The sequence below is a fragment of the Salvelinus sp. IW2-2015 genome, unplaced genomic scaffold (assembly GCF_002910315.2).
Source record: "Salvelinus sp. IW2-2015 unplaced genomic scaffold, ASM291031v2 Un_scaffold2207, whole genome shotgun sequence".
Lineage (NCBI taxonomy): Eukaryota > Metazoa > Chordata > Actinopteri > Salmoniformes > Salmonidae > Salvelinus > Salvelinus sp. IW2-2015.
In genome coordinates this window covers 17,870-43,919 of record NW_019943537.1, presented here as the reverse complement: position 1 = coordinate 43,919, position 26,050 = coordinate 17,870, and the positions used below count along the sequence as shown (strand labels likewise).

The window sequence follows — 26,050 nt, the reverse complement described above, 5'->3', positions numbered from 1 at the left end:
GAACCCGGAACAGCCCTAGGACACTGGAGATGGCGATGGAGTGTGTGGACCCTGGGTCTCCCACAATCCCTAGCACCGGGGGTGACCCAGAACAAGTCTCATCCAATAGGAACTGTTCCTCTGTCCCACTGGCCAATGACATGGCAGCACGGAACGATACTCCCAGCTTCAGGCAGTTGTCGTAGAGCTGGTATCCGAGCGTGATGTTTGGCAGAAGGTCAGGGTTTCTGTTGATCTCATCTACAGCAAACACCATAGTCTGGGCCTGCTGGAAACCAAAACTGTCAAAACTGACAGAGAAAAGGAACATTCAATCAATTTGTAAATGTTTTAAATCACTCCAGAGGTGTTGAACCCTGTGCACCTTTTAAGGGGTGTGTGTGAGAGAGTGTTGTCTTAAGGGGTTGAGAGGAGAAAACAAATTACTTTTGTCAAGGATAGATAATAAAATAGATTTATCTTAAAGGTACATTTGCTTAGAAAACAGGAATAATGATTGAAAACAATYGAATACACACAATTATTTCACAGATATTTTGAGATCGCAATGTACTATTCACCAATGTYCTATTCAAATGTACTATTCACCAGTGTAAGTAACACGAACCCAGTAGATCTCCGGGACCAGGGTTGGTTAACACTGATCATAGTGAGGCTTCTTATAGTAGGGATGTCTATCTGTCCTTTTTAGGAGAGGTGCAGACACACATCCAGTCCAGTCCAGTAGATGAATACTCACCCCTCACAGTAGAGCTGCTGGGGTTCTGATGTGAAAGATAGCTCAGGGAACACAGTGAAGTAGTGGACCTCAAACAGACCTCCCAGAATCACATCACCCTTCTGGTACATCCCATTCAGACTGAACTGCTCCCGCAGARGACAGGACGAGGAGGAGGATGAGGCAGAGGAGTAGTTCAATAGAAGGCTCAGAGATGAGGAGTTCAGTATCATGATTATAGATAGGTAAAGGTTCATATATTTCCTGACCCTCATAGCTGTACTCTGTCTCTCCCCTCTCTCTCTTGCTTACTCTCTAATCCCTCTCTTTTATAGTCTCAGTGGAGGTTGACACTATAAGGCGGGGAGAGGGGGAGGGGGTTGCAGGGGGAGGGTTGGGGGGGAGTGGAGGGAGGAGGCGGGGTATGCAGGGTGGAGGGAATTTGGGGTAGGGAGCAGGAGTGTTAGGGGGAGGAGGTGGGGGAGGGGTCAGAGTTGCAGGTAGGAGATGAGATGTGGGAGTGTCAGAGAAAGACAATATGTGAACTGTTGCCACACGAAAGTGCAACCAGTGAAGAACAAACACCATTCTAGTCCTGTAGGTGAGCTGTTTTTCTCCCTCTCCGTTTCCTCTTCCTCTCCCTCTCTATATCTCACTCTCCCTCTCTCACCCTCCCTCTCCCTTCCTCCCCTCTCCCCCTCTCTCCCTCCTTCACAGATGTACCAGTTTATTGATTGGTGTCTGTTAAGGGTTCTCTAGCTCCAGGRTAATAATGAGGCTGTGATGAATTGAGAGACACACACACACAAATCAAAATAAAATCTAATTTGATTGGTTGCGTACACATTTTGCAAAATGTTATTGTGGGTGTAATGAAATGCTTATGTTCCAACAGTGCAGTAATAGATAACAATACACTCAACAACAACAACAAGGAATTAAGAAATATACAAATATTAGAACAAGCAATGTCAAAAATAGTGTACATGAAATGTGTGTTTGGATGAAATGTACAATATAATAATAAAAAAGTTGTGTACAGGCCTCCTGAGTGGTGCAGTGGACTAAGGCGCTGCATTTCAGTGCTTGTGGTGTCACTATAGACCCGGGTACGATCCCAGGCTGTCTCACAAAGGGGTGTGACTGGGAGTCTCATAGGGCAGGGCACAATTGGCCCTGCGTCTTTCGTGTTACGGGATTGTTTGGACTGGGTGGTCTTTACTTGGCTCATTGCGGTGACTGCAGGCTGACTAAGGACATCAGTTGAATGGTTTTTCTTCCCGCACATTGGTGCAGCTGGCTTAAGCGGGTGAGTGAACATGCATGTCCTGAGCTACAGGCAGTTAGATTTGGGTATGTCCTTTTAGGTGAAAATTGAGGATGGGTACCCTTAAACCGGGACTGTTGTTGCTAACGTGTGCTAATGTAACTAGAATGACTTTGTATACAACAGCCAACTTTCCGGGACATAGACATATCTGATATGCGCAGAAAGCTTACATTCTTGTTAATCTAACTGTAGTGTCCAATTTACAGTAGCTATTACAGTGAGAAAATGCATGCTATTGTTTGAGGAGAGTGCACAACAACAAAAACTTATCATAGCAACTGGTTTGATACATTCACCTCTGAAGGTAAATAATGTACTTACATTCAGTAACCTTGCTCTGATTTGTCATCCTGAGGGTCCCAGAGATAAAATYTAGCATAATTTTGTTTGATAAAATAAATTTTTATGTTCAAATTTAGAAACTGGTTTCTACAGTTTGACCCCACTGCTGTCTCTGGCTCCACACCCATCCCGCCCGGCCATCTAGATGTGTGAAAGTTAGTGTATAAGCTAATGATCCATCATGTATGTGTAACCGATGTTTACTCAGTCCCCTCGCCTCGACCTGGGCACGAACCAGGGACCCTCGGCACACATTAACAACAGNTTGACCCCACTGCTGTCTCTGGCTCCACACCCATCCCGCCCGGCCATCTAGATGTGTGAAAGTTAGTGTATAAGCTAATGATCCATCATGTATGTGTAACCGATGTTTACTCAGTCCCCTCGCCTCGACCTGGGCACGAACCAGGGACCCTCGGCACACATTAACAACAGTCACCCACGAAGCATCGTTACCCATCGCTCCACAAAAGCCGCGGCCCTTGCAGAGCAAGGGGAACCACTACTTCAAGGTTTCAGAGCAAGTGACGTCACCAACTGAAAGGCTGCTAGCACGCACCACTGCTACCTAACTAGCCATTTCACATCGGTTACATTCACCCCCCTTTCAACCTCCTCCTTTRCCACAGCAACCAGTGATCCGGGTCAACAGCATCAATGTAACAGTTTAACTTTAATCCGTACCCTCGCCCCGGGCGCGAACCAGGGACCCTCTGCACACATCAACAACTAACACCCATGAAGCATCGTTACCCATCGCTCCACAAAGGCCGCGGCTTTTGCAGAGCAAGGGGAACCACTACTTCAAAGCGAGTCTCAAAGCGAGTGACGTCACCGTTTGAAAGGCTATTAGCGCGCACCACCGCTAACTAGCTAGCCATTTCACATCGGTTACATATGACATTTCTGGGAGTGTGTAAACTAAAGAATATATATTACCATAGCATTGTTGTATGTTCTCTATAGTTAAGTACTTGAAAAAGTATCAATTGACCAATTCGGCAAACACCTGGCAGACTTGATACAACATATTGTGCAGTAATGTAATTCTTCACTGGATTAGTCTGACACTTTGTACACACACTGGTGCCATCTGGTGGCGAACATCTAAATGACACATAGACTCCTATTTGAAAGTATGGCCTTTCTCTTGCATTTCAAAGATGCATGTTTTTCATTGTATTCTCTTTTACCAGATCTAATGTGTTATACTGTCCTATATTCATTTCATACTTCCACAAACTTCAAAGTGTTTCCTTTCAAATGGTAACAATAATATTAATATGCATATTTAAGAAGTGTGGTTTGGCGGGTCATTTTTTGGAGGTGTGTGTGTTTGTGTGTGTGTGTATGTGTGTTTGTGTGTGTGTTTGTGTGTGTGTGTGTGTGTGTGTGTGTTGTTGGCCTGCCTCCATATCCCTTTAGTGTGTCAATGAAAGCTGTTTGATCTGGTCTGTATTAAGTATTTCCCAGTGATACTTTTCCCTGTGGGGTGTAAACTGTGATAATCTTTCCTGTGGGTGTAATCTGTGATGCTGTGGGGTGTAAACTGTGATGCCATTCCCTGTGGGTTGTAAACTGTGATGCTGTGGGGTGTAAACTGTGATGCTGTGGGGTGTAAACTGTGATGCTGTGGGGTGTAAACTGGTGATCTGATCAGGGTGTAAACGGGTGGACTCTCGTGGGTTGTAAACTGGTGATGCTGTGGGGTGTAAGCTGTGATGCTGTGGGTTGTAAACGTGATGCTGTGGCTGGTGTTACACCATGTTCTGTGGGGTGAAACGGTGACAATGTGGTGTGTAAACTGTCAGTTTGATGGACACCTCCATTACTTCCCATGCTGTTTTGTCACTGTGCTTTGTTTCTGTGCATGTGTTTCCGTCCTCTTCCCCATTCATACATGCCTCTTTCCCCATTAACTCTATCCTCTTTCCTCCACTTCTACTCTATGCCTCTTTCCCATTCTACTCTAGCTCTTTCCCTTCTACTCTTGCCTCTTTCCCCATTCTCTCTATTCTGCCTCTTTCCCCATTCTACTATCTGCCTCTTTCCCCATTCTACTCTATGCCTCTTTCCCCATTCTACTCTATGCCCTTTCCCCATTCTACTCTCTGCCTCTTCCCCATTCTACTCTCATGCTCTTATTCCCCATTCTACTCTGCCTCTTTCCCCCATTCTACTCTATTTTGCCTCTTTCCCCATTCTACTCTTTGCCTTCTTCCCCATTCTACTCTATGCCTCTTTCCCCATTCTACTCTATGCTCTCCTTCCCCATTTACTCTGCCTCTTTCCCCATTCTACTCTATGCCTCTTTCCCCATTCTACTCTCTGTCTCTTCATCTATTCCATTCTCTGCCTCTTCCTCCATTCTACTCTCTGCCTCTTCCTCCATTCTACTCTGCCTCTTCCTCCATTCTACTTCTCCTTCCTCCTTCATACTCTTTCTATCTTTTCTTCTTGCTGTAGGGGAGGGAYGAAGAGGAAGATGATGAAGCTGAGTAGAGATCTGTRAGACCTGGTTGTTTTCACTAACTCTGTGGCCTCAGCGGGGACTGGACGACAGTAAGAAAAAACACACTCTTAAAGATGTCTTACAATGAGCATTTACCATCATGAATTTCACATGCTCTAATATACTGCTGGAAATGCCCAATTGACTGGCCCGTTGAACTCTGGACGGCCGGGCAGTGATAGTGGTTCCTCTCCATCGCTCGTTGGTGCAATATGAGAGAAGTGGGACTGACATTTTTTTTTGATTTTGTGAAAAACGTCCAAAATGACCAGATGCGCCCTCTGTTGGATGGGCACGGGTGGGGGGTGCTCCCTACCCAGCCATGGACCCCTTACATCCCCTTAAAGGCATTAACAACCATTTAAAATATTTGCTCCTAGTAACCCGTTCACATTACCAAGTGTACGGCTGTCCATTTGCAATGTCTTACAATGGGCATTTACCATCACGAATTTGACATTCTTTTACATACTGCAGAAATGCCCAATTGACTGGCCCGTTGAACTCAGGATGGCCGGGCAGTGATAGTGGGTCCTCTCCATCACTCATTGGTGTTGATTTCAACCTGTCAAATTGGTGATGGTTCATCACTGTTTAAACTTATTGCAAACAAACAAAAGTCAGCCATCAAGTCAARGTCCATCAGTCAATAAGATATCATTCTGACACCAAARTGATACTGACACCAAACCCATTTTGTCCAACTCGTTTAGAAGCCAACAATCACATATTTCAGAGCCGGCCCAAAATTCACTGCGCCTTCTGTTTAAACCATAATAAAAAATGAATACACGCACGTTCTAGCTGCGGGTCCAGTTCTGACATTATGTGTAGGCTTAGCTGAGGCGACCKCGAGTTTCGGCTCGATAGTTCTTTCGGAGTCAGACCCGCAATCTTAATTAGTGCTGAAAGTTCACTTTTTCCGGGCTTTGCTACGGGGTCCCCGAATGAGCTATCTGACAGAAACCGTAGAGTCCGTCTCTAGGGCCGATGCAGATTCAATGCACCTATTCTTGTGATTCTGGGACTTTTCTAAATGTCGTCATTTTCGCATTGATCAACATGAATTGAAGTCATTGCAAATGGACGAGGCTGTTTCTCAGCCTGAGAACCTTCTAGAGCCACATAACTCACCGTGCACTATTGACTTAGGCTCTAGAACATGTATATAACGTTTCTGAGCTCCAGGTCTGACGGTTCTTTGATAGTTTGAACGCAGGTAACTATTGCAGCTTCTGTGTGTCTTTAAGCCTCACACTGTGTCAACCCCCATTGACTGTGTGTGTGAGTTCAGAAAATCACAGACTTCACGTAGAGCTCCGAAAACCGCCTRAACGGATTTGTCTGAACARGCTGCAGCTGGATCTATAACTTAAAAAAACGAAACAAATCTTTAAACATTACCGAACTGACATTGAATTATTTCTCGTAAACTACGGTAMATAAATGGCTGGTTCTTTTTTCCTTACACCATAGGTTAATGTACTTTGATGTTAAAACATGAAATGAATGGTTTTGTTCATTTGAAATTAATTTCATGGCATGTACAGGTGCCTGTGTCAGTGTGCAGTGACAGCTGTCCCCCAGGCACCCGTGTAGCCAGGAGGAAGGGAGAGCCTGTCTGCTGATTCGACTGCATCTCCTGTGCTGAGGGAGAGGTCAGCAACACCACAGGTCAGTGAACTGAATATCATCGGCCTTCTCACATCACTGAGGTGTATGGTTATTCCCACAGTCTGTTGTGTGTTAATGCTTACTTAAGAATTATTAGACTGAATAATMAATGATGCTTTTRAYTCATTATASTAATMAGTTCCATCTCCCAGGCTCTATGCAATGTGACCGCTGTCCTCTGGAGTTCTGGTCCAACAGCCATCGGACCGCCTGCGTCCCTCGTCAGCTCGAGTTCCTCTRTTTCAACGACGTCATGGGCGTCACCCTGACCACTGTTGCCGTGTACCACCGCAACACCTCTCTGGTAAGATCTTCAATAAAGTGTTGAATGGGATCATATTGAGAATTCTTCTACGGTACCATGTATGTGTAACCCTTGCAGGTGTGGGACAACAACTCGGAGCTGAGCTTCCTGCTTCTAATCAATAATTTATAAGGAAAGTAAATTGAGTTTGTAATTGTGTTTGTAAAAGCAGGTGATCATCTGTGCCGTGTGGCTGTCCGTGAGCTCTCCTCTGCCTTACTGTGACCTAGGCCTCAAGGGGTCAAAGGTCATCCTGGAGTGTGAGGTTGGCCCTYTGGTCGGTTTCTCTCTGGTGCTGGGCTACATCGGCCTGCTGGCCTCCCTCTGTCTCRTCTTAGCCTTCCTGGCCAGGAAACTCCCAGACAWCTTCAACGAGGCCAAGTTCATCACCTTCTACATGCTGATCTTCTGTGCRGTGTGGATTTCATTCGTCCCCGCCTACATCAGCTCTCCTGGGAGGTACGCAGACGCTGTGGAGATTTTCGCCATCTTAGCTTCCAGCTTTGGGTTACTGCTCTGCATCTTCGCGCCAAAGTGTTACAACATCCTCCTGAGACCAGAGAGAAACACCAAGAAACACATGATGTCCATTTAGAAACCACCAACAAATATATGATGTCCAATTAGAAACCACCAAGAAACACAGAGTCAAATAAATAGTCCTTCATGTGTTTTTGTTCATCACTCCAATCTCACTATTGTTTTGTAACGTAAACTCACTCACTTTTGTACATCGCCTTGGTCCGTACAATTGACCTTATTTAGCGCCCCAAAAACGTAATTCTTCCAGATCAACTGTAATGTCAATACATTGTAAAGCAAAATTTCTCCCCTTTCAACAGAATCAATTACATTGACCCCCACGCTGCCGGTTTACTGCCATAATTCAACCAAGGCAACGAGCCCCGTCGGGTCTTAAAAAATGGCTGGGTGGGTAAGCGAAACTAATGTGTGATAGTGGAGAAGGAGAATGTTGTGTGGGGAAAATTGCTTTTTTTCACTCGATCTGTCCAACTTATCACGCTTATCGCCTCTAAATTAAATAAATACACTATAAAGAGTTTCTATAATGTGTCATTACTTTTATTATTTGAAGGTTTGTGTCGAATTTGAATCGGCTTTTAGGGCGGTGCTAAAGTGATCTTAGAAGTAAACAGCGGCTTTGAGAATGATGATCGCATGCAATGATGATGCAAAAAATGACTAGGTATCCCCCCCCTTACCCGTCACTGTCCATTTTTTGTTTTTAAACGATGAGAGAAGTGCTACACCTGGTGGAGAGAGATTGTAAGACAGAAATAGTTGCTTTATGCGTGCTGTATGTTACGWCATGACGCGTCACGATGTAACGGAGGGTCCGTTTTTTCAACTTTTCTCCAATACTATAGAGCCATCACCATGTCGATCAACGCTTGAATAGAAACGTAGTTCACACCCCCGATTTTGAAGTCAACACAGTCGCTACAGTCCCATTAGTTTTCTTTCTAGCCTCGTTTGAATGTTGCAGCTGCACACATTTGTACGGAATGGGGTTAAGTTATGTMAAATACTTAACAAAGAATGACATGATTCATTGTATAATACTTACAAGCAAGTTACATATATAACAGACAATAACTAAAGTTGATGGACACACATGAACAGGACTTTCCTAACCTGCTGGTAGTGTATGTTTCTAATGATTCAATAGTGAGTCAGCAGTGACTCACGGTAGAGTCAACAGTGAATCAATAGTTAGTCAACAGTGAGTCTACATTGAATCAACAYTGAGTCACCACTTAGAACGTCTTCCTCCTCTGAAACACAACATGACTCTTCTTTACCATCATCAATAGACTTTAATGACATCCATTTCTCCCCTGAAAGTCAGTTCTGAAAACCAATACATTTAATTAGATATGGTTAATTAAAAATGTTCATTCTTTTCACATTTTATAAGGTGTGAAATTCTTTTTTTCCATATGACACAGTTTCCTGATATTTAAATGAAGTATCGTTGTAATTTTCAACGGTTCAATYAAAACACATTCAAGCAACTCCTTTCAAGTCAGAATGTTTTATTAAATTAAAATGTGCATTAATGAATAATTAATTAATTGGTGAATGAGTGTGGCAGCAGAATCCTTTAGAAGGAACAGGGAAGTTATGATGTTCCACACCATGTGATGATACAATCGAAAGCTTTTCGATGCAGAAACCCACTCATRGGGGATAACCTATCCCTTAGAAGATTAAAGCCACGCACACAGACACATGAAATCAATCTAAAGCCTACTTAACAGCCCAAGGAAAGAAATCATTTATTATGTGATTAATATTTAGTCACAGAACATCATAATTATAATCAATTACACATCACTAGGGTACTAACAGAACGATAAAATCTCTTTGATTTGATTTGATTTAATGCCATCAAACTACAAACAGAAATGGAAACTAAAAGGAGCTACTTCAAACTATTTGAGACCATCATACTCTGTTACTATACATGTCTCCTTTCCTTTCTTTGCATGAAAGAGTGTGAAGCAAATCCCTAGCAGGCATWGTACCTCCACCTAGTGTTCACATATCAGATCAGCACAGAGTACGTGAAGAAGACAAGGAGAGGAATCCACTGTAAACTGTTGTTATGGTATTGAGCCTATGGGAGAACCTCAATTTCATTTCTATGATTCCTCGTGTCCTCTTACCTCGGTCTCCTTTTCAAAACCCAATGAATGAGAAGGTTAGATATCCCGCTCCCCCTAACCTTCTCATCCAATGGGTTTTGAGAAGAAGGACAGGAGAGAGGACGTGAGGAATCAAGGAAATTAAATTAGAGATTTAATAGAGATTCTCCCTATGTTTTGGTTGTGGCCCGGCCCATCAGAGCCTTCTTGGTGTTCCTCTCTGGCCTCAGCAGGATGATGTAACACTTTGGGCCGAACAGAGCCACCAGGAGGCCAAAGCTGGAAGCTAAGATGGCGAATATCTCCACAGCATCTGCGTACATCCCAGGAGAGCTGACGTAGGCAGGGACGAAGGAGATCCACACAGCACAGAAGATCAGCATGCTGAAGGTGATGAACTTGGCCTCGTTGAAGTTGTCTGGAAGATTCCTAGCCAGGAAGGCCAAGAGGAAGCTAAGGAACGCCAGGAGGCCGATGTAGCCTAACAACGCTCCGAACCCTGCTACCGACCCCACCACACACTCATATACAATCTTATCAWTATGGTAGCGCGTGTTTTTGTGTGGAGTTGGAGAGGCTGAAACCAGCCAAGCTGTGCAGATAGCAGCCTGGAATGAGGTGAGAACCAGGACTGTTCCTCTCTGCTGCCCAGCACCAAACCACTTCAGGCTAGCATTGCCCCCGGGCTTAGAGGTCCTAAACACAGCCAGCACCACCATTGTCTTCACCAGTATACAGGAGACACAGAGAACAAAGCTGATACCAAATGCTGCATGCCTCAGCTGACACGTCCACAGCCGGGGCCGGCCAATGAACAGCAGCGAGCACAGGAAGCAGAGTTTGAGTGACAGCAGAAGCAGGAAGCTCAGCTCAGAGTTGTTGATCACTCTCTTCCCTCTCATCTCTCTCCTTCTCTCCTCTCTCTCCTCCTCTCCCCCTCTCTCCTCGCCCTTTACAAATGTACCATTTATTGCTCGGTGTCTGTTAAGGGTTCTCTAGCTGCAGGCTAATAATGAGGCTGTGATGAATTGAGAGACACACAAATACATAAAAACATCTAATTTTGATTGGTTGCGTACACATTTTGCTAAATGTTATTGTGGGTGAAGAAAGCTTATGTTGCAACCGTGCAGTAATAGATAACAATAAACTCAACAACAAGGAATTAAAAATATACAAATTTAGAACAAGCAATGTTAAAAATAGTGTACATGAAAGGTGTGTTTGGATGAAATGTACAATATACTAATAAAAAGGTGGTACAGGCTCCTGTGTGGGTAGTGGTCTAAGCACTGTGATGTAGTGCTTGTGGTGGATTTAGTGATGTAGTGCACTACAGACCCGGGTTCGATCCCAGGCGTGTCTTCGAATCGGCGGTGACTGGAGTCCATAGGACCAGGACAATTAGGCCTGCGTCATTCCGTGTGTTAGGGAACTGTTAGGCCGGGGGGCTTTACTTGGCTCATCGTGCTGTAGCAACTTCCTTGTGGAGGCTGGTGACCGCAGCGACAGGTATAAGGTGAATGGTGTTTTTGCTGTACATTGGTGCAGCTGGCTACCGGCTTAAGCAGGCGAGAGAATATACTATAAAGAAATGCATATCCGCTTAGGTCTGCGAGCTACAGGTTAGATTTGGGATGTCATTTTTAGGCGAGAAATGAAAAAATGGGTAAGATCCTTAGAGGTTTAAAATATGCATATTCATATTCTTGTTACCATTTGAAAGAAACACTTTGAAGTTTGTGGAATTTGAAATAATTTAGGAGATCTGGTAAAAGAGATTACAACAGAAAAACATGCCATCTTGAAATGCAAAGAGAAGGCCATACTTTCAAATAGATTCTGGTGTCATTTAGATTTTTGCCACCAGATGGCACCAGTGTGGTACAAAGTTTCAGACTAATCAGTGAAGAATTTCATTACTCACAATGATGTTGTATCAAGCTGCCAGGTGTTTTGCAAAAAATCTGACGAATTTGTTATTTGATACTTGTTCAGTACCTAACTATAGAGACATATAAAATGTAGGTAATTATATCTTTTAGTTTACATACTCCCATAATGTCATACATGATGGATCATTAGCTTATACATTAACTTTCACACATCTAATGGCCGGCGCGGGGTGGTGTGAGCCAGACAGCAGTGGAGTCAAACTGTAGAACCCAGTTCTACATTGAACATAAAATGTATTTTATCAAACAACAAAACTTGCGACATTGTATCTCTGGGACCCTCAGGAGCAAATCAGAGCAAAGTTCTGAATGTAAGTACATTATTTACCTAAGAGGTGAATGTATCAAACAGTTGCTATGATAAAAGTTGTTGTTGCTTGTGCACTCTCCTCAAAGAGCATGGTATTCTCCTGTAAAGCTACTAGTAAATTGGACACTACTTTTAGATTAAGATAATTGAAGCTTTCTGCCCATATCAGATATGTCTATGTCCGGAAAGTTGGCTTTGTTTCAACGTCAACTAGTTACATTAGCACAACAATCAGGTTTAGGGAACATCCATAGAGCAGGGTGTCAAACTCAATCCAGGAGGGCCGAGTGTCGCGGTTTGTTTCGTTCTCTTTCAATATAGACTAGACAACCAGGGGAGGGAGTTCCTTACTATTAAGCTGACCTATTTCATATAACAAGGGTGACCGAAAACGTAGACACTCGGCCCTCCATGGAATGAGTTTGACGCGTGTGCAGTGTAGAGGTTTAAGAGATGGTTTTGCGGGTCATTTTGTGGAGGTGTGTCGTGTGTGTTGTGTGTTTGTGTGTCTGTGTGTGGTTAGGCCTGCTCCTAACCTTTAGTGTGTCAGTGAAAGCTGTTTGATCGGTTGTATTGTATTATGTGAATGTTCTTCCGTGTGGGTGTTAACTGTGATGTTTCCTGGTGGTAAACTGTGATGCCCTTCTTGTGGGTTTTAAACGGTGATGTTGTGGGATGTAAATTGCGATGCTGTGGATTTAAACTGTGATACTGTGGGTGTAAACTGTGATGATTTCCTATTGGGTTGTAAACTGTGATGTGGGGGTGTAAGCTGTGAGCTGGGGTGTAAACTGTGATGCGTGGGGGTAAGCTGTGATGCTGTGGGGTGTAAACTGTGATGCTGTGGTTGTAAACTGTGATATATCGGGGTGTAATAGGTTGCTGTGGGGTAAAGTAAGCCACGTGGTGTAAACTGTGATTGTGTGGGGTGTAACGGTGACACTGTGGGGGTGTAAAACTGTCACTTTGATGGACACCCAATTTACTTCCCATGCTGTTGTCACTGTTCGTTTTTTTCTGTGCATGTGTTTCCGTCACTCTTCCCCATTTTAACTCTATCTCTTTCCCCATTCTACTCTGCTCTTTCCCCATTTACTCTCACCTCTTCCCCCATTCTCGCTATGGCCTCTTTCTACCCTCATTTCGTATGCTTCCCCATCTTCCCTATGCCCTCTTTCCCCATTCTCCCTATCCGCTTCCCCATTCACGCATGCCTTTTCCCCATCTACTCTATGCCTCTTTCCTGTCTCTTTCTTTGGCCTCTCCCCTTTACTCTTGCCTCTTCCCCATTCTTCCCTGCTCTTTCCCATTCTACTCTGGCCTCTGTTGTCACTGTGCATTTTTTTCTAGTGCATGTTTTCCTCCTCTTCCCCATTAACCCATGCTCTTCCCCATTCTCCTTTGCCTATTTCCCATTCATGCTAAGTCCTCTTCCTCCATTCTCCTCTGCCCTTCACTATTCTCCTCTTCCTCCATCTATGCCTCCTCCATTCTACTCTCTCTTCTCTCCTCCCTTATACTCTCTTTGTCTTTCTTCTTGCTGTAGTGGGAGGGAGGAGGAAGATGATGAAGCTGAGTAGAGATCGTCAGACCTGGTTGTTTCACTAACTCTGTGCCCTACCAGCAGACTGGACGACAGTTAGAAAACACAACTCTTAAAGAATGTCTTACAATGGCATTTACCATCACGAATTTTACATGCTCTATATACTGCAGATATGCCCATTGACTAGCCGTTGGAACTCAGATGGCCGGCAGTGATTAGCGGTGCCTCTCCATCGATCGTGGTGTTGATTTCAACCTGTCAATTTGGTGATGGTTCATCACTGTAAAACTTATTGCAAACGGACAAAAGTCAGCACAAGTCAACGTCCTCGTCAATAAGATATCAATCTGACACCAAACTGACACAGACTGACCCAAACCCACTTTGTCAACTGTTTTAGAAGCAAACTATCTCATGTTTCAGAACAGCCAAATCACTGCGCCTTCTGATTAACCATAATAAAAACTTAAAACACGTTCTAGCTGCAGGTCAGTATGACATTATGTGTAGGCCTAGCTGAGGCGACCCTGAGTTTTGGCTCGATAGGTCATTTGGAGCCCGAGCAGCGACCTTAATTAGTGCTGAAATTCACTTTTCCCGCGTTGATACGGGGTCCCTGAATGAGCGATCAGACAGAAACTTTAGGCTCCGCTCTCTGGGCCGAGGCAGTTTCAAAGCACCTATTCTTGTGTTTCTGGGACATTTTCTAAATGTCATCATCTTTCGCATTGATCAAAATGAATTGAAGTCATTGCAAATGGACAAGGCTTTTTCTCGGCCTGAGAACCTCTAGAGCCACATAACTCACCATGCACTATCGACTTAATTCTTATGGCCCGAAGGGCAGTATTGAGTAGCTTGGATGAAAGGTGCCCATTGTAAACGGCCAGCTCCTCAGTCTCAGTTGCTAATAAATGCATATATATTAGTATTGGATAGAAAACACTCTAACGTCGTCTCAAACTGTTTGAATTAAGTCTGTGAGATTAACAGAACTCATATGGCAGGCAAAAACCTGAGAAGTTCCACTTCCTGTTTGGATTTTTTCTGGGGTGCCATATTTTCAACCAAGCTCTCATTGAATATAAAGAGAGATATGATTGGGTTCACTTCCCTACGGCTTCCACTAGATGTAACACAGTCAATAGAACTTAGTCTGATGACTCTAATTTGAAGGGTAATCACTGCCAATGAGTGCCCACCAGTTGAACTGGCGCGTTCACGTGAGAGTGAGCTTTAATTCTCGGTGGAACGTTATTCAAGATGTATGTTAGAACCAGTGTATCTTTCATTTGCCATACAACAATATTTTTATATAAGTTTATGATGAGTTCTTTGGTCAGATTAGGTAGATGTCCAAAATAGCTCTGACATTCTGGGGAAATGTTGCTACATTTTCACAATGTATACCACGGTTTGCAGCTCTAAATATGCACATTTTCGAACAAAACATAAGTGTATGTATAACCTGATGTTATAGACTGTCATCTGATGAAGTTGTTTCAAGTTAGTGATAATTTTAATCTTTTGCTGGTTTTTGCGAATGCTATCTATGCGGTGATTTAATGCGTTTGTGTGTGTGGCTATTGTGGAAGCTAAATAACTATAATTGTGTTTTCGCTGTAAAACATTAAAAATCGAAATGTGGCTGGATTCACAAGATGTTTATCTTCATTATGTGTACACCATGTATTTTTCATAAATGTTTATGATGAGTATTTGTTTATTTCACGTTGCTCTCTGTAATTATTCGGCTGCTTTGGGCATTTCTGATGGTAGCTGCAATGTAAAAATATGATTATACCTAAATATGCACATTTTCAACAAAACATAAATTTATTGTATAACATGATGTTATAAATGATGTCATCTGATGAAGTTGTTCGTTTAGTATATATATTCTCTATTTGGTGGTTTTGTGAAGTACTATGCGGTAGAACAGGTGAAAATATGCGGTTGGTTTTGGTATGTGGTGCTAATAAATAATGTTGTGTTTTCGCTGTAAAACATTTAAAAATCGGACATGTGGCTGGATTCACAAGATGTTATCTTTTATTTGCTGTATTGGACTTGTGATTTCATGAAATTATATTATATGATATTTCCCGTAGCTAGGCTATGCTGTCAGCTTTTTGATGAGGATGCTCCGGATCCGGGATGGTATTAAGTAAAGGTTAACTTCTCTTCTTAATAGGGGGCGCTGTTTTCACTTTGGGAAGAAATCGTGCCCAATTTAAACGGCTCGTACTCTATTCTAGATCATACAATAGCATATTATTATTATTAATTGGAACGAAACAACTCTCAAGTTTCTAAAACGGTTTGAATTATACTGTGAGTAAAACAGAACTCATTTGGCAGCAAACTTCCAGACAGGAAGTGAAAATCTGAAAACGAGGCTCTGTTTCAGGTGCCTGCATTCAATTGCCTATATTTATGGATATGCAGACTGCATACACCTTCCACTAGATGTCAACAGGCAGTGGAAGGTGAATGGGTGTCTAGCTGATCTAGGTCGAACACAGAGCTTTTGGAATGACGTGTCAGAATTTCTTTCTCTACCTAGGCGCGGGAAGCTCTCCAATTGTCTTATGATAAGCGTTCGGTATACCGGCTAATTCCGGCTATGATTTTATTGATACATGTGATAATACATCGTAAAGAATGTTTTTTCAACCGAGTTTTATCAGATTATTTAACGTTTATTGGAGACTTTGGATTTCCGTTCTCTGCGTCGAGAGAAATTGGGAAACGTCATCAACATTGGCTAGCATTGTGGCACGAATTCGACAGGAGAAAAGGACATTCTAAAACCAAACAACGAGTTTATTCTTGACCAGGACTCCTGTACAGATCTGATGGAACTCAGTAAAAAGTAAGAACATTATGATGTTATTTTGTATTTCTGTGTAAATGTTGAGTCCTATTATCCCGTTTTGGCGGGCGCTGTCTCGCTAAATAGAGCTGTTTGTTATGGTAAAGTTATTTAAAAAATCTAACACAGCGGTTGCATTAATGCAACCGCTGTGTCAGATTTTTTTTAACTTTAGGAAAAAGCATACACATGCAATAACTGAGACGGCGCTCAAAATACACAACATATTCCGCATGTTGGAGTCAACAGAAATACGAAATTACATCATAAATATTCCCTTACCTTTGATTTATCTTCATCAAAATGCAGTGGCAGGAATCCTAGTTCCACAATAAATCGTTTGTTGTTCGATAATGTCCATTACTTATGTCCAATTTGCTAATGTGCTAGCATGTGTAGTACACGTGTCCAAACCGTCGCGCAGATGCAGGCAAACGTCGGACGAAAACTTCAAAAAGTTATATTCCAGGTCGAATAAACTGGTCAAATTTAGTAGAGAATCATCTCCAGGATGTTGTTATCATTTATATCCAATAAGTTCCAACGAGCATTCTTTCATGTCTGTATAGTAATGGAACGCAAGGTGACAACATGAGGAAAGCGGAGACCAAGAACTGGCAATCCCAGACCACTGACTCATTCCCCTCCATCTGCACACAACACGGCATAAACGTCATTCACATTCTCTGACTGTTGACACTCTAGTGGAAGGCGTATGAAGTGCAAACAGATCCATATATTACAGGGAATTGAATAGGCGATGACTTTAAACACCGACCACTCTCAGAATTTTACTTCCTGTTTGGATTTTTTCTCAGGTTTTCTGCCTGCCATATGAGTTCTGTATAATAATAGATCTAAATATGCATATATTAGCATGTGGACATAGTAGGAGGCGTTCACTCTGGCACGAAATTCATCCAAAATGTGAAATGCGCCCCCTTACCAAAGAATAATAGCTGAATCTAAGATTTGTATTGACTCAAAGTTGGGACGCACCTACTGGGTGCATGCAATGTGATCATATGATTCCCATGCCAATAAAACACTTTGAATTTAATTGAAAGAACTATTACACACCTCCAAGTTATTCCACCATGTGTCCTGTAGGTGAGCTGTTCTTCTCCCTCTTCCTCTCTCTGTCCCTCTCCCTCTTCATCCTACTTGTCACTTGCAGGTCACACACCTGGCCACTGAGCCCCACACATCTTAATTGAGCTCATCTGTGGACACAGACACACACACACACACAGCTACAGGACAAAGCCTCAACACACACAGTGCAACAGGTGAGTGAACGTATGGTAATGCTTGAAATCATGATTTAACAACAATTATTGCGACTGAATGTTATTTTCTCTCCTAGAGCACGGAATGAATACATTTCCATACAGTTTCCTGCTGTTCTTTACCTCTCTCTCCACCTCCTTCTGTAGTTTTGACCACTGAGCCTTCCGTATGATTACCATGGTGTTTGCGGTGGATGAGATTAACCGTAACTCAACCTTATTGCCAGGTGTGAGGCTGGGCTACAGAATCCTGGACAMCTGTGACCACGTCCAAACCAGCCTGAGAGGGGTGCTATCCGTGGTCACTGGGAGGAGGACTGAGGAGAACATAGAGGAGGGGATGGAGAAGAGCATGCTTGGGTGCCTGGCCTCCTCCACTCGTACATTTCCTCAGTGAAAACAATGTACTGAGCAAATGTCAAATTGGCTTTTAACCAAACTACCGTACGACAGACCACATATTCACCCTGCACACCCTAATTGACAAAGAAACAAACCAAAACAAAGTCAGTCTTCTCATGCTTTGTTGATTTAAAAGAGCTTTTGACTCAATATGGCACGAGGGTCTGCTATACAAATTGATGGAAAGTGGTGTGGGGGAAAAATACATAACATTATAAAATCCATGTACACAAACAACAAGTGTGCAGTTAAAATTGGCAAAAAACACACATTTATTTACACACTCTTCAACATATATATCAAGAATTGGCGAGGGCACGAGAACAGTCTGCAGCATCCGGCCTCACCTTACTGGAATCTAAAGTCAAATGTCTACTGTTTGCTGATGATCTGGTGCTTCTGTCACAAACCAAGGAGGACCTAGAGCAGCACCTAGATCTTCTGCGAAGATTCTGTCAGACTTCAGTAAGACAAAAATAATGGTGTTCCAAAAAAGGTCCAGTTGTCAGAACCAAAGATACAAATTCAATCTAMACACCGTTGCCCTAGAGCACACAAAAAACGATACATACCTCGACCTAAACATCAGCGCCACAGGTAACTTCCACAAAGTTGTGAACAATCTGAGAGAAAAGGCAAGAAGGGCCTTCTATGTCATCAAAAGGAATATAAAATTTGCCATACCAATTAGAATCTGGATAAAAACCCTTGAATCAGTTATCCTCTCCCAACCCCCCCTCCCGGATCCGGGATCCTCCTCATCAGAAACGCTGACTAGCATAGCCTAGCCTAGCGCCACAGGGAATATCATATAATATAATTTCATGAAATCACAAGTCCAATACAGCAAATGAAAGATAAACATCTTGTGAATCCAGCCAACATGTCTGATTTTTAAAATGTTTTACAGCGAAAACACAACATATATTTATGTTAGCTCACACCCTCATCCCAAAAAACACAGCCATTTTTTCACAGCAAAGATATCTTTCACAAAACCCACAAATAGAGATAAAAATTACTAACCTTTGAACAACTTCATCAGATGACAGTCTTATAACATCATGTTATACAATACATTTATGTTTTGTTTGAAAATGTGCATATTTATAGCTACAAATCTGGTTTTACATTGGTGCCATGATCATAAATGGCTCCAAAACAGCTGGAATAATTACAGAGAGCAACGTGAAATACAGAAATACTCATCATAAAACATTTATGAAAATACATGTTTACACATAATTAAAGATAAACATCTTGTGAATCCAGCAACATGTCCGATTTTTAAAATGTTTTACAGCGAAAACACAACATATATTTATGTTTGCTCACCACAATAGCCAAAACACAGTCTTATAACATCATGTTATACAATACATTTATGTTTTGTTCGAAAATGTGCATATTGTCACGTCCTGACCATAGTTCGTATGTGTGTTGCTTGTTTTAGTGTTGGTCAGGACGTGAGCTGGGTGGGCATTCTATGTTGTGTGTCTAGTTTTGTCTGTATTTGTGTTCAGCCTAATATGGTTCTCAATCAGAGGCAGCTGTCAATCGTTGTCCCTGATTGAGAATCATTATAGGTGGCTTGTTTTGTGTTGGGGATTGTGGCTGGTTGTCTTCTGTCTTTGTGTTCTGCACCAGATAGGACTGTTTTCGGTTTTCACATTTATTGTTTTGTTGTTTGTAGTGTTCACATATTCTTTATTAAATTATGTTGAACACTAGCCGCGCTGCGTTTTGGTCCTCTCCTTCATCCAGGAAGAAAACCATTACACATATTTATAGCTACAAATCTGTTTACATTGTGAAATGGCGCCAAAATGCTCCAAATTGTCCGGAGTCACGTAATCTAACAGAAAAACTCATCATAAAACTTTGCTGAAAAATACATGTTGGACATATAATTAAAGATACACTGGTTCTTAATGCAACCGCTGTGTTAGATAAAAAAAAATACTTTAGTAAAAAGCACAGCATACAATAATCTGAGACAGCGCTCAGCCATTCTCCGCCATGTTGGAGTAAACATATTCAACAAAAATACGAAATAACATCTATAAATATTCTCTTACCTTTGATGATCTTTCATCAGAATGCAGTGCAAGGAGTCCTAGTTCCACAATAAATCGTTGTTTGTTTTTAGAATGTCCATTTCTTCTGTCGAATTAGCAACTTTGGCTAGCATAGTGGAACTCACGTGTCCATGAAGTTTTACGCATGAACGAAAAATTCAAAAAGTCATAATAATAGTCGAATAAACTGGTCAAACTCAGTTGATAATCCATCTTTAGGATGATTTTCAGAAATCAATCCAATAATGTCCCAGATGGAGCATTTCTTCGTGTCTACCTAACGCATTGCAGAAAACGATGTGACAAACCCTAGTGCGTAGCCAGGTACTGCCAATATGGCTGACCTGTCACTCCAAAAGCTCTCATTCGGTCCCACATCAGGCTATACACCTCATTCAACGTTCTACTGCCTGTTGACATCTAGTGGAAGGCGTGAAGTGCATACATATCCATAATACAAGGCAATTGAATAGGCGAAGCCTGTCAAAGAGATACATTTCAGAATTTTCACTTCCTGTTTGGAAGTTTGCCTGCCAAATGAGTTCTGTTTTACTCACAGATATAATTCAAACAGTTTTAGAAACTTCAGCGTGTTTTCTATCCAATAGTAATAATAATATGCATATCATATGATCTAGAACAGAGTACGAGGCCGTTTAATTTGGGCACTATTTTATCCCAAAGTGGGAAGTATTAAGTATTAAGTATTAAGAAGAAGTTATACAATTCACAAAATGGGACAAACACCAAATTGAGACTCTGCATGCAGAATTCTACAAATATAATTTGTGTATAACGTAAACACCCAAATAATGCATGCAGAGCAGAATTAGGCCGATACCCCACTATTATCAAAATCCAGAAAAGAGACATTAATATCTGCAACCACCTAAAAGGAAGGGATTCCCAAACCTCCCATACAAAGCCATCACCTATAGAGAGATGTAGTTGGAAAGGAGTCCCTAAGCAAGCTGGTCCTGAGGTTACAAACTAGAATGCTATTTGGCTCTAAACAGAGAGTACACAGTGGCAAAATACCTGACCACCGTGACCGACCCAAACGTAAGGAAAGCTTTGACTATGTACAGACTCAGTGAGCATAGCCTTGCTATTGAGAGAGGCTGCCTTAGGCAGACCTTACTCTCAAGAAGAGGCTATGTGCACACTGCCCACAAAATGAGGCGGAAACCTCATTTCACATTACATTTAAGTCATTTAGCAGACGCTCTTATCCAGAGCGACTTCAAATTGGTGCATTCACCTTATGATATCCAGTGGAACAACCACTTTACAATAGTGCATCTAACTCTTTTAAGGGGGGGGGGGGTTAGAAGGATTACTTTATCCTATCCTAGGTATTCCTTAAAGAGGTGGGGTTTCAGGTGTCTCCGGAAGGTGGTGATTGACTCCGCTGACCTGGCGTCGTGGAGGGAGTTTGTTCCACCATTGGGGTGCCAGAGCAGCGAACAGTTTTGACTGGGCTGAGCGGGAACTTGTACTTCCTCAGAGGGTAGGCGAGGCGAAGCCAGCAGAGGTGGATGAACGCAGTGCCCTTGTTTGGGTGTAGGGCTGATCAGAGCCTGAAGGTACGGAGGTGCCGTTCCCCTCACAGCTCCGTAGGCAAGCACCATGGTCTTGTAGCGGATGCGAGCTTCAACTGGAAAGCCAGTGGAGAGAGCGGAGGAGCGGGGTGACGTGAGAAGACTTGGGAAGTTGAACACCAGACGGGCTGCGGCGTTCTGGATGAGTTGTAGGGGTTTAATGGCACAGGCAGGGAGCCCAGCCAACAGCGAGTTGCAGTAATCCAGACGGGGAGATGACAAGTGCCTGGATTAGGACCTGCGCCGCTTCCTGCGTGAGGCAGGGTCGTACTCTGCGAATGTTGTAGAGCATGAACCTACAGGAACGGGTCACGCCTTGATGTTAGTTGAGAACGACAGGGTGTTGTCCAGGATCACGCCAAGGTTCTTAGCACTCTGGGAGGAGGACACAATGGAGTTGTCAACCGTGATGGCGAGATCATGGAACGGGCAGTCCTTCCCCGGAGGAAGAGCAGCTCCGTCTTGCCGAGGTTCAGCTTGAGGTGGTGATCCGTCATCCACACTGATATGTCTGCCAGACATGCAGAGATGCGATTCACCACCTGGTTATCAGAGGGGGGAAAGGAGAAGATTAATTGTGTGTCGTCTGCATAGAAATGATAGGAGAGACCATGTGAGGATATGACAGAGCCAAGTGACTGGTGTATAGCGAGAATAGGAGAGGGCTGAACAGAGCCCTGGGGGACACCAGTGGTGAGAGCAGTAGTGCGGAGACAGATTCTCGCCACGCCACCTGGTAGGAGCGACCTGTCAGGTAGGACGCAATCCAAGCGTGGACCTTGCGGAGATGCCCAGCTCGGAGAGGGTGGAGAGGAGGATCTGATGGTTCACAGTATCAAAGGCAGCCGATAGGTCTAGAAGGATGAGGCAGAGGAGAGAGAGTTAGCTTTAGCAGTGCGGAGCGCCTCCGTGACACAGAGAAGAGCAGTCTCAGTGAATGACTAGTCTTGAAACCTGACTGATTTGGATCAAGAAGGTCATTCTGAGAGAGATAGCAGGAGAGCTGGCCAAGGACGGGCACGTCAAGAGTTTTGAGAGAAAAGAAGAAGGGAATCTGGTCTGTAGTTATTGACATCGGAGGGTCGAGTGTAGTTTTTTCAGAAGGGGTGCAACTCTCGCTCTCTTGAAGACGGAAGGGACGTAGCCAGCGGTCAAGGATGAGTTATGAGCGAGGGTAGTAAGGGAGAAGGTCTCCGGAAATGGTCTGGAGAAGAGAGGAGGGGATAGGGTCAAGCGGGCAGGTGTTGGGCGGCCGGCCGTCACAAGACGCGAGATTTCATCTGGAGAGAGAGGGAGAAAGAGGTCAAGCACAGGGTAGGGCAGTGTGAGCAGAACCAGCGGTGTCGTTTGAACTAGCAAACAGGATCGGATGTCGTCGACCTTCTTTTCAAAATGGTTGACGAGTCATCCGCAGAGAGGGAGGAGGGGGGAGGAGGAGGGGGAGGAGGATTCAGGAGGAGGAGAAGGTGGAAAGAGCTTCCTAGGGTTAGAGGCAGATGCTTGGAATTTAGAGTGGTAGAAAGTGGCTTTAGCAGCAAGAGACAGAGAGGAGAATGTAGAGAGGAGGGAGTGAAAGGATGCCAGGTCCGCAGGGAGGCGAGTTTTCCTCCATTTCCGCTCGGCTGCCCGGAGCCCTGTTCTGTGAGCTCGCAATGAGTCGTCGAGCACGGAGGCAGGAGGGGAGGACCGAGCCGCCTGGAGGATAGGGACATAGAGAGTCAAAGGATGCAGAAAGGGAGGAGAGGAGGGTTGAGGAGCAGAATAGGAGATAGGTTGGAGAAGGTTTGAGCAGAGGGAAGAGAGATGAAGGATGGAAGAGGAGAGAGTAGCGGGGGAGAGAGAGCGAAGGTTGGGACGGCGCGATACCATCCGAGTAGGGGCAGTGTGGGAAGTGTTGGATGAGAGCGAGAGGGAAAAGGATACAAGGTAGTGGTCGGAGACTTGGAGGAGAGTTGCAATGAGATTAGTGGAAGAACAGCATCTAGTAAAAGATGAGGTCAACGCGTATTGCCTGCCTTGTGAGTAGGGGGGGAAGGTGAGAGGGTGAGGTCAAAAGAGGAGAGGAGTGGAAAGAGAGGAGGCAGAGAGGAATGAGTCAAAGGTAGACGTGGGAGAGTTAAAGTCACCCGAACTGTGAGAGGTGAGCCATCCTCAGGAAAGGAACTTATCAGGGCGTCAAGCTCATTGATGAACTCTCCAAGGGAACCTGGAGGGCGATAAATGATAAGGATGTTAAGCTTGAAAGGGCTGGTAATGTGACAGCATGGAATTCAAAGGAGGCGATAGACAGATGGGTCAGGGAGAAGAGAAAATTGTCCACTTGGGAGAGATGAGGATCCCAGTGCCACCACCCCCGCTGACAGAAGCTCTCGGGGTGTGCGAGAACACGTGGGCAGACGAGGAGAGAGACAGTGGAGTAGCAGTGTTATCATTGGTAATCCATGTTTCCGTCAGTGCCAAGAAGTCGAGGGACTGGAGGGAGCATAGGCTGAGATGAACTCTGCCTTGTTGGCCGCAGATCGGCAGTTCCAGAGCGCTGCCTGAGCCTGGAACTCCACGTGGGTCGTGCACGCTGGTACCACCAGGTTAGATTAGCAGCGGCCACGCGGTGTGAAGCGTTTGTATGGTCTGTGCGAGAGAGAAGAACAGGGATAGACAGACATAGTTGCCAGGCTACAGAAGAGGCTCGCTAATGCAAGGAGATTGGAATGACAAGTGGACTAACGTCTCGAATGTTCAGAAGTTAAGCTTACGTTGCAAAAAATCTTATTGACTAAAAATGATATAGTACTGCTGGCTGGTGAATATAGGCTAGCTAGGCAGTGGCTGCGTTGTTGACTTTGTTTGAAAGTGTAGCTGGCTAGGTAACCTCGACAATACTCTAGACTACACAATTATCTTGGATACAAAGACGGCTATGTAGCCAGCTAAGATAAACAAATCAACTGTTGTACTGTAATGAAATGAAATGTAATACTAACCTGTGGAGCGAAGCGGAATGCAACTACTCGCTCCAACCCGGAAGTGCGTATCGTAGAGGAGAGGCAATAGAATGTTGTTCTTGTATTATTGTCTTTTGTGTCTTTAGAGGACTGCTTCACCTTATGTCCCCTTTCCCTTTTCTTCTGTCCTTATTTGTCCCACTTTGTCCCTTCTTTGTCCTTCTGCCAACTAGAACTCCTTGTTAGCTAGCTAGCTTCTTCCAGGAATGTCCCTAGCAACTGCCTAGCAACAGGTACACAACTTAGCTAGCTAAGAAAACGGTATAATTTTATGAAAAATTGTTACTTTTTCAAAAGCCTTTCTTCTTTGTTAGCTGCTTGTTTGGTCTCCCATTCAGTTTGCAGTTTTCTTTTGATTTTTTTCGATGTACTTTACTCTAAAAAAACATTTAAATTTCAATATTTGTAGGAGCTCATCTTTTCAGCTGCTGCTGCTAACCTAAGATTCACCACCTGGGTCGTACTGGGTCAACAGTTCCTTTACTAAAGGTAAACGATATTGCAATAGCCAGGTCAAATGATGGGGTAGATGAGATGTTTCCCATCTAACCTCCAGCCCAATGTTTGTGTCACGACTTCCACCGAAGGTAGTTCCTCTCCCTGTTCGGGCGGCACTCGGCGGTCGGCGTCATCGGTCTACTAGCCGTCACCGATCCCTTTTTCCTTTTCTGTTTGTTTTGTCTTTGGTTCTTTCACACCTGGTTTCATTTGCCTTAATTTCGGTTAGTATAATTTACCCTGTTGCCTGCCTAGATTTGTGCTGGATTATTTTATTGTGATGTTGCTCGGTTAAGTTGTGCCCATTTTTTGTTTCACACATTTATACTGAGTGTGTATAAATTTAGGAGCTTTGTTTYTTCCTCCTTTCGTGATTAACGGGTTTCTCTGTTGCCGAGGGCATTTGATTTTTGTATTGTGCCTTACCTGTTGGACTTGCCCATTAAAATGAGGCATCTCGGACATCTCTGCTCTCCTGCGCCTGACTCCTTCACCTACCTCCTAACGCAATATTGTCACAGTATGACCATATTAGAGACACATATTTCCCTCAGATTACACAGACCCACAAAGAATTCAAAAACAAATCCAATTTTGACAACTCCCATATCTATTGGGTGAAATACCACAGTGTCAGCAGCAATATTTGTGACTTGTTGCCAGAAAAAAAGGGCAACCAGTGAAGATCAAACATCATTGTAAATACAACCTATATTTTTGTTTCTTTGTTTTCCGGTTTTGTACTTTAACTACTTACACATAACATGACATCTGAAATGTCTTTATTCTTTTGGAACTTTTGTGAGTGTAATGTTTACTGTACATTTCTTTATTGTTTATTATCTACTTCACTTGCTTTGGCAACGTAAACATGTTTCCCATGCCAATAAAGACCTTAAATTGAATTGTTTTGAATTGAAATTGAATTGAGATTGAGAGAGAGAA

The 26,050-nt window shown here is 43.5% G+C and overlaps 2 protein-coding genes and 1 pseudogene across 2 annotated transcripts; 1 reads left to right on the top strand and 2 right to left on the bottom strand.

Annotated features, from left to right (window-relative positions):
* Positions 1-992, bottom strand: part of LOC112073283 (extracellular calcium-sensing receptor-like) — a 30,347-nt pseudogene extending 29,355 nt beyond the window's left edge.
* Positions 993-6,733: 5,741 nt separating this feature from the next.
* On the top strand, positions 6,734-7,475 carry LOC112073282 (vomeronasal type-2 receptor 26-like). Its single transcript, XM_024140612.1, has 2 exons — positions 6,734-6,880; positions 7,053-7,475. Exons 1-2 carry the CDS (start codon positions 6,734-6,736, stop codon positions 7,473-7,475), a joined length of 570 nt encoding a protein of 189 aa, XP_023996380.1.
* Positions 7,476-8,967: 1,492 nt separating this feature from the next.
* Positions 8,968-10,451, bottom strand: LOC112073281 (extracellular calcium-sensing receptor-like). Its single transcript, XM_024140611.1, has one exon. The coding sequence runs from the start codon at positions 10,449-10,451 to the stop codon at positions 9,720-9,722; it is 732 nt and encodes a 243-aa protein (XP_023996379.1). The 3' UTR covers positions 8,968-9,719.
* Positions 10,452-26,050: the final 15,599 nt, after the last annotated feature.